Source organism: Notolepis coatsorum, assembly GCF_963971535.1.
Source record: "Notolepis coatsorum genome assembly, chromosome: 3".
NCBI classification, from domain to species: Eukaryota; Metazoa; Chordata; class Actinopteri; order Aulopiformes; family Paralepididae; genus Notolepis; species Notolepis coatsorum.
In genome coordinates this window covers 37,035,784-37,051,196 of record NC_140167.1, presented here as the reverse complement: position 1 = coordinate 37,051,196, position 15,413 = coordinate 37,035,784, and the positions used below count along the sequence as shown (strand labels likewise).

At 44.3% G+C, this 15,413-nt stretch overlaps 1 protein-coding gene across 2 annotated transcripts in view; it reads right to left on the bottom strand.

The window, feature by feature from the left end:
• The window catches only part of slc35f4 (solute carrier family 35 member F4), a gene marked incomplete at its 5' end in the record, with an annotated part of 78,192 nt that overhangs the window by 31,063 nt on the left and 31,716 nt on the right, over positions 1-15,413 (bottom strand). The window contains one exon of one of the 2 annotated variants that reach the window (XM_084309750.1): positions 1,470-1,573. The exons of the other annotated variant lie outside the window; for it this stretch is intronic. Coding sequence (XP_084165876.1) covers positions 1,470-1,545 — 76 coding nt within the window. Of the gene's footprint in view, positions 1-1,469; positions 1,574-15,413 lie in introns of those variants that run through there. 2 annotated transcript variants of the gene reach the window in all.

The window sequence follows — 15,413 nt, the reverse complement described above, 5'->3', positions numbered from 1 at the left end:
GACATTGACAGATTGACCGGCAGTGAATCCAACATGGAGCTCACATTGATGTCTTGCTACATGGCCCAGGCACGACACAGCTCCTTATATCAAACGAGGTGAGTACAGGTGGCGTGGGTAATCTTAACGGGTAAAAGGAAGACGAGCACAACCGTTCTTTAACCTCAGTTGCAAAAGTAGAGGGCATCAATTCTAGGTTAATGGATGCTGTGAACTTGGGGGGGGGGGGGGGGGGTGTAGTGTAAAGAATAACTCGGCCAATACATGAATCATATTTTCAGCACAGGACAGCAGAAAGGACCAGATGTGAGAGTGGAGCAGCTGCCTTGAGCCTATTTGTTCACACCAGTGGGAAGGCACAGAGGACAGAGAGAGACAGTGTAACTGTATGCTGGTACTACTACAGTAATCCTGTCAACAACAGGAAGCAGAAACAAAGTTCATCTGTGTAGAAGAATTATGACAGATGCAATTAGAAAAAATACATTTAGACATATTGATGTCTGGGAACATTCGTAAAACTGTCCAAAAGAAAGTAATGATGTCATATAGCTCGTACATAGCCCACCATATTAGGGTTTGATTGTTATTCTGGGAAGTATTGGAGTATTTGCAAGTCCTTGCAATTAGAGAAAATAGATTTTGACATCTTGATGTCTGGGAACATTCATAAAACTGTCAAAAATTAAGTAATAACGTCATATAGCTCAACCGCCATATTAAAGTGTGTTATTCTGGGAAGTATTGCAAGTCATTGCAGTACAGGCGGTCCTGTGTATAGAAAGATGAAGTGTAAAACCTCCCTTGAATATTGGTGATCAAATAGATTGTTGTGGCTTGATACAAGCTCTAACATGAACAATCCATCCCAACATCTAGAGTGTATCCGAACACCCACGCTGTAAGAATGCCGGTACACTCCATGGACACAGCTATGAGCATGATGTCACATGGGATGCCCCTTACGGTCATTACAAATACACGCAGCTGTTTAAAGAATCATATCAGTGCCTTATGGAAAGATTATAAGCAGAGCTTCCAATTATTAATTTCATTCTCACTCTCACTCTCACTCTCACACACACCCACGCGCACACACACACACACACACACACACACACACACACACACACACACACACACACACACACACACACACACACACACACACACACACACGTTTTCATGCATTGTGGTGACATTCCATAAACTTCCATTAATTTCCTATATCTTTACTCTAACCTTATCAATAACTACTACATGCTTAATCCTAACCTTAAACCTAAAATAACTAATTTAACTAGTGGGGACTGGCCAATGTCCCAACAACAAAACTAAATCTAATTTGCATCACACTGTGGGGACAGTAAGAAAACAAGGCCACACACACACACACACACACACACACACACACAAAACACATCTTTCAGAGCATGGTCTCCTGGGCCTCTCCAGTGTGTTTGGTTTACCTTCAGAGACGGTGCAGGTCAAGACCTGTGTGCTGTAGGAGCTGAGAGGAGCCACTCGGGCCGAGTGCTTCTTCATCCTCCACTAGGGGCACAACCCACAGTCCTTCCCTGGAAGGCGTGTGTGCGTGTGTGTGTGTTGTCTGTGTGCTTTGGCTGCTGCACGCTCAGCAGCTCCTCCTGCAAGCTCTGTGCATCCTCCTCCTCCTCCTCCTCCTCCCTCCACTTCTTCTTCTTCTTCTTCTTCTTCTTCTTCTTCTTCTTCTTCTTCTTCTTCTTCTTCTTCTTCTTCTTCTTCTTCTTCTTCTTCTTCTTCTTCTTCTTCTTCTTCTTCTTCTTCTTCTTCTTCTTCTTCTTCTTCTTCTTCACACTCTCGATGACTCCTCTTCCTCCTCTCAGATCTCTGTCAACTCTTCTGCCTTCTTCCCAACACTCCGAACTTGACTCTCCTCCGTCCCTCTCTCCGATGTGACTCTCACTGCCCCTGGTGCTCTCTCTCTCTCTCTCTCTCTCTCTCTCTCTCTCTCTACCCCTAGGGAAGTGACACAGCTCAGTAGAGGTATCTCAGTAGAGGCATCTCGTAGAATAGTTCAGTAGAGGAATCTCAGTAGAATAGTAGAGGAATCTCAGTAGAATAGTTCAGTAGAAGAGTTCAGTAGAGGAATCTCAGTAGAAGAGTTCAGTAGAGGTGTCTCAGTAGAATAGTTCAGTAGAAGAGTTCAGTAGAGGTGTCTCAGTAGAAGAGTTCAGTAGAGGTATCTCAGTAGAAGAGTTCAGTAGAGGTGTCTCAGTAGAAGAGTTCAGTAGAGGTGTCTCAGTAGAGGTGTCTCAGTAGAAGAGTTCAGTAGAGGTGTCTCAGTAGAAGAGTTCAGTAGAGGTGTCTCAGTAGAAGAGTTCAGTAGAGGTGTCTCAGTAGAAGAGTTCAGTAGAGGTGTCTCAGTAGAAGAGTTCAGTAGAGGTGTCTCAGTAGAGGTGTCTCAGTAGAGGTGTCTCAGTAGAAGAGTTCAGTAGAGGTATCTCAGTAGAAGAGTTCAGTAGAGGTGTCTCAGTAGAAGAGTTCAGTAGAGGTGTCTCAGTAGAAGAGTTCAGTAGAGGTGTCTCAGTAGAAGAGTTCAGTAGAGGTGTCTCAGTAGAAGAGTTCAGTAGAGGTGTCTCAGTAGAAGAGTTCAGTAGAGGTGTCTCAGTAGAAGAGTTCAGTAGAGGTGTCTCAGTAGAAGAGCGCTGGTCTGCGGTAAGACTCTACTGCTGTACCGGTCCTGCCGGTGATCCAGCGCTGCCACTGTCTCCAAGGGAGACTGAGGTTCAAGTGTGTGTGTGTGGCACGGCGCAATCACTCCTCTCATCTGTTTCTTCTTCCTTCCCCCCTCGTCTGTTCTCTCTCTCTCTCTCTCTCTCTTTCTGTTCTCTCTCTCTCCCGTGTCTCTCTGGCGTTGCCCCTCCTCTTCCATTGCTCCACAAATCAGCACGTTTGTTTGGAAGGTAACCAAGCAGCCGGGGCTAATTATGCTGTGTTAGCTGCTGTGCCCTCCCTCCCTCCCTCTGTCTCTCTCTCTCTCTCTCTCTCTCTCTCTCTCTCTCTCTCTCTCTCTCTCTCTCTCTCTCTCTCTCTCTCTCTCTCTCTCTCTCTCTCTCTCTCTCTCTCTCTCTCTCTCTCTCTCTCTCTCTCTCTCTCTCTCTCCTCCCTCCTCCAATCACTCTCCTCTCTCTCTCCCCCTCCTTGGCACATGTTCCCTACTTCACTACTGTTTGAGTCTCAGATTATTTATAGAGGTCCTGTGCTATTGTCTGCACCACTGCAACACTAATGAATTGAGCTGTGAAAAGGGCATACCGAAGGCCCCTAATGCCCACACTGCACACCAAGACGTGACAACCCCACACCTGGGCCCGTGTTTGAGTGGTGCACCCGGTATTTAGAGAGTAGCTGAAAGTATGCAATATCCATATATGAAAACAGCAATACGAGCATTATTTTTTTATATAATGAAAAAAGAAAACTGCACATAACTAGAAAGGTGTGCTCAGTAGAGCGCAAATGTCCACCGGGCGGCACGTCGGACACACAGACAGACAAACACACGAATACACTGACCGCTCTCCTTATAGTTATTAGCATTCACATGCTAACACTAGATGGTAATAGAAAGCATAAGAAGGGTGGTGGGAAGCATAGGAAGCATGTTAGGAAGCATAGGATGGGTGATAGGAAGCATGTTAGGAAGCATGGGAAGGGTTATAGTAAACATGTTAGGAAGCATAGGAAGGATGTTAGGAAGCATAGGAAATAGGGATGCCCCGATCACGTTTTTTGCCACCGATACCGATCACCGATCGTCTTGAGCCATATCGGCCGATACCGATCCGATATCGATTGTTTTTGGTATAAAAAAAATATATATATATATATAGAGAATTTTTTTAATTTTTTTTATAAAAAATATATATTATATAATCATACTTGTTGTATTATCTGCGAGACATCGCCACCATGCAACAAGTCAAAATGCTCGCTATCTGCAAACAGCTCCACTGTCTGTGTGTACTCGAGTAGCCTCCAGCTACGGCCAGGATTCTCCGGCGCTGCAGCTGGACCCTATTGGTATACTGTGCTTTGGAATCACATTCAGCATGCCCTCAGCTCGAATACGCATCGAATCAATGTTATAAGACATTGATATCAGGAGCTATCTGTAGCTACTGCTAGCCGGGTAGATAACGCTAAGACAACGCCTCAGTGAACTATTTAGTTTACTGGACATTCCATATAGAGCTAACGTGAGCTAACGTGAGCTAACGTTGGCTAACGAGTCAACGGAGGTAACTTATCATGCACTCGACTATTGCTGGAGCATTTGTTGATATCAGCAGCCATCAGTAGCTAGCCAGCTAGATAACGTTAGACAATGCCTCATTTATTAAACTAAAAGTGAATAGTTGACTGGGTCATTTAGTTTAAACAGTAACGATAGCTAGGTAGCTAACGTTAGCTCACGGTCCCATAGACTAGAGCAGACTATTGCCTGAGGCAATAAGCCTCTGTGTTTACACGGGTGCGGGAGGGGCTGGGGAGGAGGAGCGGCAGTTTGCAGCTCTGTGTGTCTGAGACAGCGAGTGAGATCTCCGCTAAGAATTGGATCATGTTTTTCGATCGGTTTTCACGATCGGTGAAAATAAAGCATTATCGGAATTCACCAATCTCATATTTATACTGAATATCGGCCGATACCGATCGCTGGCCGATCAATCGGGGCATCCCTAATAGGAAAGGTGATAGGAAGCATAGGAAGCATGTTAGGAAGCATGGGAAGGGTTATAATAAGCATGTTAGGAAGCCTAGGAAGGATGTTAGGAAGCATAGGATGTTTATGACATGAATTTATTATGGAGTAAATAAAGTAGAAAGAGTCTTTCTCATTCTGCTTTCACACACTGAAAGTACTGAACGTTTAAACGTAATGCGAGTTGAGAGCTCATCTTCTATCTACACTGTGTTGGGAAACATGTCCTTACAGTCAGCTTACAGGAGTTTCCATCTTACGGAATGCCCCTGACCATCTGCGGTTTATCTGCAGGTTTTTTTAAACTCAAAGGTTTAACGGGCCTTGCTGTCATCAGGACCCGTACATCAATGGCATAGCAGTGTCTACTGTATGCGGTCAGACACACGAGAGGCTTCACACCCTGTAATATAATCTTAATGTAACCCCACCCTGCATCACTCTCTCACTAGTACGATCAATACTAGGAATGCCGCGTATGGCAACATTATTATTATTATTTATTTTTTTAATCCTCTCTTTCTTCGATTTTTCTCTGTTTTCTCCCCGTCCCAATTTAGTAATTGTGCCAATTCCCCCCTCCCCTACCTGTTTGTTGTGCGCATGTTCCTCCTACTGGTCGGTACAAGGGAACCCTGAAGTCAACGCACGCTTCCTCCGACACGCGCGGCGACAGCCAGTGACTCTTTTTTCACCTGGCAGCGAGGACTCTCATTGGTGAAGTGTAACGCGTGGGAGGTCACGCTGCCTTCATCAAGTCCTGCCTCCGCTGAGCAGGCGCCCAGACCTGACCTGTAGGCGTCGCTGTCCACAACGCCAGATTCCCACCCATGACTTGCCCTCCCCCTAACCCAGCCAAACGGGTTAGTATAGCGATCAGCCCAAGCCCCAAGCAATGCTGACTCCCAGAGTCGAGACCGCAGCCTCTTGCATTGGTGACAAGCACAATCTCCGCTACGCCACCTGACCGCCCTACATGGCAACATTTTAACAGAAATATGAACATTCATGAATTAGAAGCAAAGGACTCACAGGATATAGACTGTGGGTATAAGCATGCCATTCAGTTTTCTATTACTATTTCAGTTGGAATTCTCCTCCCCTTCCGCTATCTGTGACACTATTTTGCAAGGGCACCGTTGTTGCATCCTGGGCTTAGCGCCGCCCAGGATGATTGTGATTGGTTTAAAGAAATACAAACAAGCCCGAGCATTTTTTCCCCCTATTGCGGAATGATAATAGGTTCAGCCAGACCTAGTCTCTCCAGTGCTGGCAAGACTACAATGGTCCCTGCTCTTCAGTTGACCTATCTCAAGCTCCGCCCTCTTTTCGTGACACCCCAATGACAACTGTTTCTTTCCTCGGTCAAGCTAAGAGAGGGCAGAGTTTGACATTAGGTCAATTGGTTTGCCAGGATAACTGTTAGCAGGAAATGAGCTGTCAGTGCCATCTTTACAGTCGTGTGTACTAAGGTCTTTATGTCACTATATCAGTGTCACCATGACCCCCCTCCCCTCTCCGCCCCTTTTCTCCCATCTCCTTTCCCCTCCTCCCGTCCCCTCTCCTCTCCCCTCCTCCCTTCCCATCCCCTCTACCCTCCCTTCCTACCCTCTCCTCTCCTCTCCCATGCTCATCACTCTGAATCTTGGCATGGCTTCAGAGAGCATGGCTGATCAGAGTGGTTTACTGTCTGTCCCACAGAGAGAGGAGAGGTGGAGACGACACTTTACTACAGCACCTTGTTTTTGTTTGATTACTCGTAAAAACTGTGAAAGCGCAGAGCTTTGCTTCCCACAGAACTGTAGCATTTTATTTAATTATTTATGTTGGTCCGAATGCAGAGTCCATTATTATGTGAGACAGAGAACCCTTGCCACTCTTCAGGGCAAATTTAAGCCACAGCGCCTGCATGCTTGATTCCTTTGGTCGCTCAGTATGGCTCAACGAGCACAACACTAATGCATGCATTAAATCATATGGGAATGAGTGTGAATATATGCTGGTGTTAAATGGATAGTTCAGCTGGTGTTAAAGGGATAGTTCTGCTGGTGTTAAAGGGATAGTTATGCTGGTGTTAAAGGGATAGTTATGCTGGTGTTAAAGGGATAGTTCTGCTGGTGTTAAATGGATAGTTCTGCTGGTGTTAAAGGGATAGTTCTGCTGGTGTTAAATGGATAGTTATGCTGGTGTTAAAGAGATAGTTATGCTGGTGTTAAAGGGATATTTTTGCTGGTGTTAAAGGGATAGTCTGGCTGGTGTTAAAGGGATAGTTCTGCTGGTGTTAAAGGGATAGTTATGCTGGTGTTAAATGGATAGTTATGCTGGTGTTAAAGAGATAGTTATGCTGGTGTTAAAGGGATATTTTTGCTGGTGTTAAAGGGATAGTCTGGCTGGTGTTAAAGGGATAGTTCTGCTGGTGTTAAAGGGATAGTTATGCTGGTGTTAAAGGGATATTTTTGTATGCATTGATACATTTCCTCATGCAGTTCCACATACTAGCACTTGATTGTTAGCCACAAACGAATGCAAAGTCAATGGGGTCAAGCTCCTGTCTCTACACACTGACTGAAGCTAACTAAGCTACTTTGTGGGGTCTGGTAATCTGAAGGTTCCCGGTTAGATTCTGGCTCATCACGGCAGCGTGTCGAAGTGTCCTTGAGCAAGACACTTAACCCCTAACTGCTCCCGATGAGCAGGTTGGCACCTTGCATGGTTGCCTCCAATGTCGGTGTGTGAATATGTGAGTGAATGGGTGAATGTGAGACATAAGTTGTATATAAAATAAATATATTCTGTATAATATATATGTAATTAAGCATTACATCACGCGCAGGAGTGCGTTATGAGAATTATAGCATGCCTAGGGGTGGTCGTTAGACCCCCCTAGGCATGCTCTAATTCTCATAACGCACGACTGCGCGTGGTGTAATGGCTTTTATACAATTGGCGCATTCATCCAACCTTATTGCTATACAATAAACACACATTAATTGAAGATTTATTGACAAAACCATCCACAGAAAAAGTAGTTCCAAAAAAAGAGAGACGTTGCCTCCGTGTGTAGAAGCAGCTCTGTTTCAAGGCGTGTGTTATGGGATTGATTGATTGAAAATTTTATTACAGATAGACAGTGCTTACATCATTATACAATTGCCGAATTCATCCAACCTTATTGCTATACAATAAACACACATTAATTGAAGCATAATGGAGATTTATTTTATGCAGTCAGGTTAGACGCCGTTTACAGTCAAAGTTTTGCTTGTACACGGTTGCAATCCAATTCCCCCTCCTCGCAGTCGTTAAAATACGTCATTGGCTATAGGCTTTTCAAACTATTTAATAGGCTAAACTTAGTTTTAACTTCTTTAATTCACATTTGTTTATTTCATTTCATTTTTCCCAAAAAAGGGAGGTAGGGACCGCACTCGGAATATCGTTGTTTTTTATTTTACAAGTTGTTTAAAGGGCACAAAACGTTTTCGGCCATCCGACCTTCATCATTTTTCCCGACATAATGCTACCTGCCTCGACGAAATCTGTGATTCGGTTATGATACAGATGAATTATCTTCTCAGAATAGTATAAGTGGCTATAAGGTTGCTTCAAAGCATGGCATCTAACAGTGAAGTTAGCAGTTGTTATTGGAATGATTGATTGATTGATTGAAAATTTTATTACAGAGACAGTGCTACATCTATACATACTTGTAAGGATTCGTTGATACTACAACAACAAAATAATAAGTACCACAGCATAAGCTGGCAGATAAGGATAACAACGGATGAGACAAGAAACGTTTACGAACCGACAGGGGAGTGAGAGGAACAGACAGAATATATAGGGACACTAATCACTAACAAGACACACCTGGACAGAACAAACAATGACAACAATATCTAACATGACAGTAAGGAACAACAATGATACATACAAATACAACACTAAACCAGACCGGGAAACAGAGTGGGCAACACACACAGGAATACAATAAACACATTGAACATTGAGTTAAACATTGAGGACAACAGGAGATTAAACATATGGAAACCGACTAATAGAGGGAGTAACGTGTTGAGTCCGCTAGAGGGAGCTGCAGGGCAGGCCTTCTGAGGCGGAGGGATCGTGTGGCCAGCCTGGGCAGGAATCGAACCAGGCTGGTAGCGTGGATCCTGACAATACTAGGATGCTTCAAAGCATGGCATCTAACAGTGAAGTTAGCGGTTGTTATTGGAATGATTGATTGATTGATTGAAAATGTTATTACCAGATTGCAGAATGGGTACAATACAGTACAGCTCAATACACACAATTGTTAAGGGGATGCAGACCAGAGAAAGACTTTCGTCTTGTTTACATCAGGGTCCCCCATTTTCAATTCATCATAACATATAATATGACATACATGACATACAGATAGACAGTACTGCTACATCTAGACATTTATGACATACCAGATTTACAAATACAGTACTGTTTTTGTAGGGTGATTATGGTTTATTTACATTGATGGTAACATTCCCGGTTATAGTGCAGTTTGTGAAAAGAGTATCTGTGTCGTTATTTTGCCTCTTAGCTGGAACAGAATTCTCAGAACCTTCTGCACCTTCTGCAATGCGCTTTTGCGCAGATGAGCCTGCGTTAAAAATTTGGGGTCCAATAGGATTGCAGGGAAGACTCACATCTCGACGAAATCTGTGATTCGGTTATGATACAGATGAATTATCTTCTCAGAATAGTATAAGTGGCTATAAGGTTGCTTCAAAGCATGGCATCTAACAGTGAAGTTAGCAGTTGTTATTGGAATGATTGATTGATTGATTGAAAATTTTATTACAGAGACAGTGCTACATCTATACATACTTGTAAGGATTCGTTGTTGGTGGTGTGGACCCAATCGCAATAACAGGAACGAGAGAGATAGATAGGCAGGACACAACGGGGTGTAGTTGGAAAAAGGCTTTACTTGGCTTCAACTACAACAACAAAATAATAAGTACCACAGCATAAGCTGGCAGATAAGGATAACAACGGATGAGACAAGAAACGTTTACGAACCGACAGGGGAGTGAGAGGAACAGACAGAATATATAGGGACACTAATCACTAACAAGACACACCTGGACAGAACAAACAATGACAACAATATCTAACATGACAGTAAGGAACAACAATGATACATACAAATACAACACTAAACCAGACCGGGAAACAGAGTGGGCAACACACACAGGAATACAATAAACACATTGAACATTGAGTTAAACATTGAGGACAACAGGAGATTAAACATATGGAAACCGACTAATAGAGGGAGTAACGTGTTGAGTCCGCTAGAGGGAGCTGCAGGGCAGGCCTTCTGAGGCGGAGGGATCGTGTGGCCAGCCTGGGCAGGAATCGAACCAGGCTGGTAGCGTGGATCCTGACAATACTAGGATGCTTCAAAGCATGGCATCTAACAGTGAAGTTAGCGGTTGTTATTGGAATGATTGATTGATTGATTGAAAATGTTATTACCAGATTGCAGAATGGGTACAATACAGTACAGCTCAATACACACAATTGTTAAGGGGATGCAGACCAGAGAAAGACTTTCGTCTTGTTTACATCAGGGTCCCCCATTTTCAATTCATCATAACATATAATATGACATACATGACATACAGATAGACAGTACTGCTACATCTAGACATTTATGACATACCAGATTTACAAATACAGTACTGTTTTTGTAGGGTGATTATGGTTTATTTACATTGATGGTAACATTCCCGGTTATAGTGCAGTTTGTGAAAAGAGTATCTGTGTCGTTATTTTGCCTCTTAGCTGGAACAGAATTCTCAGAACCTTCTGCACCTTCTGCAATGCGCTTTTGCGCAGATGAGCCTGCGTTAAAAATTTGGGGTCCAATAGGATTGCAGGGAAGACTCACATCTATGGCCAGTGACAGACATAATCTCCCTCGATTTATATTTTGAATAGGTTGCTTCAAAGCATGCCGTCTAACAGTGAAGTGAGCGTGTGTTATTGGTTTGATTGATTGATTGATTGATTGATTGAAAATTTGATTAACAGTGAAATGAGTGTCCTTTGTGCGATTTTTATTTTGTTTCACATTGACTCATGACTCACCAATTACATAATCCAACATTGTGTAAGAAACTAACACATTCCATGTGACAGAATCGTTTTTGAATGAGTCGTTATGACGCTATCAATACATCCATTTATAAAGATTATTGTCGGCCATCTTGGTTTAATTCCTAAAACCACACACGGCGGAGTGATTGTAATTCGGTTGTGGGTGGGTTCTGGGATCACGAGCGTGTGTTATGATAAATAACAACGTCTAACTTGACTGTTTCAGCCAATCAGAATCGAGAAATGTGCATGCCATTGTATAAATATAATATAAATGCAGTCCATTTGTGTGCACTGTGGAGTCAATTTCAATTAGTTTCAGTCAGTTTGTACAGACAGGAGTTTGACCCCATTGACTTTACATTTGTGTATGGCTAACTAGCCAGAGTTAGTATGAGGAACAGCATGGATTGTGCTGAGAAAGGACAGCGCCGGTTGGCAATTGGGAAATAGAGCTAGGGTTCTTTAAGATTAAGGCCTAGATGTGACTGTTGTAAGAACTGATGCTGGGTCAGGTATGTGTAAGCAGGGAGATGGGATGAGGTTATGGATCCCTTGAGGCGAGTGGGGCTCAACTTAAAAATAGCCTTGCTGATGAGTGGAGCCAACAGCTAGACAGAGAAGGCAGAGAAAACAGGCCAGTCAGCAGATCTGGGCGCCGGATGTTAGTCACTAGCAGCTTAAAAGGGCAGTCCGCACATTTTCAACCTCAACCGTATCGTTCTGTTGTGAGGAGGACATGTAACTCATCGCTGTGTTCTGTGTCTCGAGAGATCAGCCACATCGGCACCAGTGAAATCCGGACATGTAACTCACCAACGTGTTCTGTGTCTCAGGAGAAATTCCTCTGGGTGTCGTAACCGAGAGGAGAGCAGAGCTCTAGCGAACTGCAGAGGTTCCACAGCCATTTTTAAACGTCTCCTCGAGTTGGGCCTACTGCAGTGCAGATGAAAATAGTTGAGGAAATAGTGTCCGCAGTTCGCTAGAGGTCTCCTCTCCTCTCCTCTCGGTGACGTCACCCAGAGGAATTTCTCCTGAGACACAGAACACGTTGGTGAGTTACATGTCTGACTATCACATGACCTCCTAACAGAACAATAGGATTAAGGTTTAAAATGGTGCTCGTGTAAGAGACACACATATAGACTGTACTGGTCCTACTGGAGGTGCAAGCTAGCTCTGGGAAGAATATGAAGGTATACTGTCATGGATCCATGTAAACCAAGGTGTGGATTTTTACTATATCATTGTCCATAATATATATACATAGGCTACTTTAGATAATGAGAATTGTCTTGCAGTAGTATTTAAAAAGAAATACCAGCAAATACCGTTATACCACCAAAACCAACAAAGATATCTATATACTGTATATATCACAAGCCCTAGTTCAAACTCAATACTAGACTACACTAAGGGCACACACACACAAACACACACAAGATTTGATACAAATCTCAATTTTGCGGTCACGATTCAATTTGATTTGTGATTCTTTATGCGTTAAAATTTAATTATATTACAGAGCACTAATTATATATACATATATATACACACACACACTATACAGCTCGGTTTGGTTCAAACAAATATAAACCTTTCATTTCAAAGTTGTAAACGATGTAAATTGCCTTAAATATTATGCTAATAGCAGTAGCCATACCATGCCACCATTTAAATTGACAATAATCTGTCCAGAAGGTTCTAGCAGTGTGCGCAGTTATATACTCGTACTGGCATCGCGTCCCGCTCTTACGCCATACTGAGATATACCTCATCTCATGTACCTAGTGTACTCCATCAACGAATAAAAAACAAATACACCCAGCACCTGCCAGGCCCCGCCCTAGTGACGTACTATATAGTACTAGGCGTGGTCACCACTCGCTCTTCCTCTAGTTTCATTTCCATCATAGCGGATGCGTGCACCCTATGCAACTAGTTGTCATGAAAAGTTTAGAGAAATTAGGTTGAGTGCTTACCGAAGATTTGCCTACCCCTGGAATCTTCGCGGCATGTTCTGGCGGCACTCGTATGGGTTCTGCGACTCTGCAGCGGGATGCATTTCGATGCATCTCAGCGTCGAGTCTGTAGTCTCCTTGTCTTGTTGACAGCAGACAGAGGGACGGCGTGTGAGGTGTAGCTATCAAGCTACCTCACACAAGGTACGACTTGCGCCACTAGGCATTATCGCTGGTGTTAGTAAATGCTGCTTGTTGTGAGTTGTATATCTGCGCCAGGGGCAGGATGTTTGGGTAAACGTCCCTCTGAGGTGGACGTTTCCCAGGCTGTCCTGGAGCGCGCTGCTAATACTAAATGCTATAAATGCTCACTGTTCTACTGTTCCCCGCTGTGGGATGTCACTAGGCATGACAATGCTGGCGTTTGTGATGTGCTCGAGTTGTCCCGGGAGACAACCAAGTTGTGTATTGGCGCAAGCGGCGGAATATCTGGGTAAACGTTGTTGTTTTCCCCGTTATCCTGGAGCGCGCGGCTAACGCTATGCTATGTTGGGCTACTGTTTCTGTTCTGTCTCCCTGCTGCGGGAATGTCTGTCTACACTACAGTCTTCCCTCCTCTCAACCATTCATGCTGACGGTCAATCGGTGTCTACTGGGGGAGTATTGCGGGGGGGCTTTGTTTTCATGGGTAAATGGGCTGAGGTCTAGGGCTGGTGTGCTGTTGTGAATATTATGAATGAATGCGGGACTGGTTCTCTCTGGTCCGCATCCCCTTAACGTTGTGTGCATGGGCTTGCCCATTCTACAGTATATTCGTGGTGTTAGTTCATTTATTCATTAACCCCTTCATGGTGCACACCACAGTGGAGGTTGCTGGTTGCAACCACCACTGGTGCTCCGTGTTAGCATCAGTCCTTTGCTTTTGACATGTTGAAACAGTGCCCCGCCCGGCCGACGCCATGAGGTGGGTCGGCCCGGCGAGTGGCTGGTGGGCTGCTAAAGCCTGTACCGCCACGGTATGGAATTGGCAGCGATTAGTAACTGTGTTCGAATTGCTGTTTTTTTCTATCAAAAAATGGTGTCTGGTGGCGGGGCTTGAGGGCCAGCCGACGTCGACACCAGCGCGAGGTTGTTGACGTTATTAGCTTTGACCTAGCCGCAAGCTATAACCGCTCAGGGCTCCCCTCTCCGCAGAGGATCTTGGTCTTCCGCTGGAGCGCGGGCGGTATTTTTCAGAGGTGAGAGCACGGCCTCGTCAGCGGCTATGGCGAGGCCCTCGACAGGCGGCCATGTTTTCCCCCGCCAGAGGTATCCTGGGCGTTGAATCGACAGGTGTCCACAAGGCCGACAGCCTTGGCGGCCGAGGGATCGGCCATGTTGGATGAGCTCGGCTTGGTGTATACAAGCCGTCGCCGTCCTGCCGCGAGCAGCCCGCTCTCCGATCACTCCCTCCCCCAACATCAGCGGAAAAGGGGCTCTGATTTGTTTCCTTTGGCTGCGGGCCGCGAGCCTTCGTTGAAGCGCATGCGGCCCCACGTTTCGCTTCTCATGGGGACAGGGGCTGACACCCAGTTGATGGCTGAGCCTGGGTCTGTCCGTGAGAATGTTGTGCTGTCAAGCGGCTCCCACACCATAAGCTGTGTTTGGTTGAGCCTGGTGTTACGTCTGTCAACTACAAGTGTTGTCAGCAGGGGGGCTCGAAACCTTTTTGAGGCACACAGTGCGGGCTTCCCCGACCTCGCCTTCGCCAGGCCGGGTATCATGTTGGTGCCTCCCACTCCTGAAAGATTGGCAGTGGTCTCGCAGGCGCGCGTGATTTGGGTGGTTTTTTGATTTGATTTGATTTGATATTTTTATTTTCGTGTCTTACATACAGATGTATGCCCAGCCCATATGGGCTTACAAGACACATAACAATAAGTATATAACAATATACTTTACCCATTACTTAACAAATGTCACAGACCAAGATGGCCATAAAAAAAAATACAAGAAAATACAATAAAACGTAATATAACACAAGCTGTACTCAATGTAAATAAACAGAAAAACAAGGTGAATTCAAATACAATTATATAGGATACAGTGTGTTTTGTCTCAGGTGCCATGCCTTCTCCAAAAATCCTGCAAAACCAAAGATGTCCTCCACAAAAAAACAACTCAACATACAGCTCTCAGACTGCCAAAACAAATCTGGGTTTATAATTTGAATTTTTGCAAATAAAGCTCTCCTCAAAGTAGTGTACAAAGGGCAATAAAAAACAAAATGATATTCATCCTCCACCACTCCCAGATCACACAGAACACACAACCGCTCCTCCTCAGGTTTACCCTGGAATCTACCCACTTCCACAGCCAATGGCAGGGTGCCAGACCTCAACTGGGCACACAGAGACCTCCGTCTTCTCTTTAAGTTTAACATTACATAAGGTTCAGTAAAATACTCATTTTTAATTGCAATATATTTTCTAAGTTTAGGTTTTTTCAAAATCTCCACCTTCCACTTATCCTGATGGATTGTTGATAATTTTGTTTTAATTATGTGAACCTTACACTGCAAATTGTTC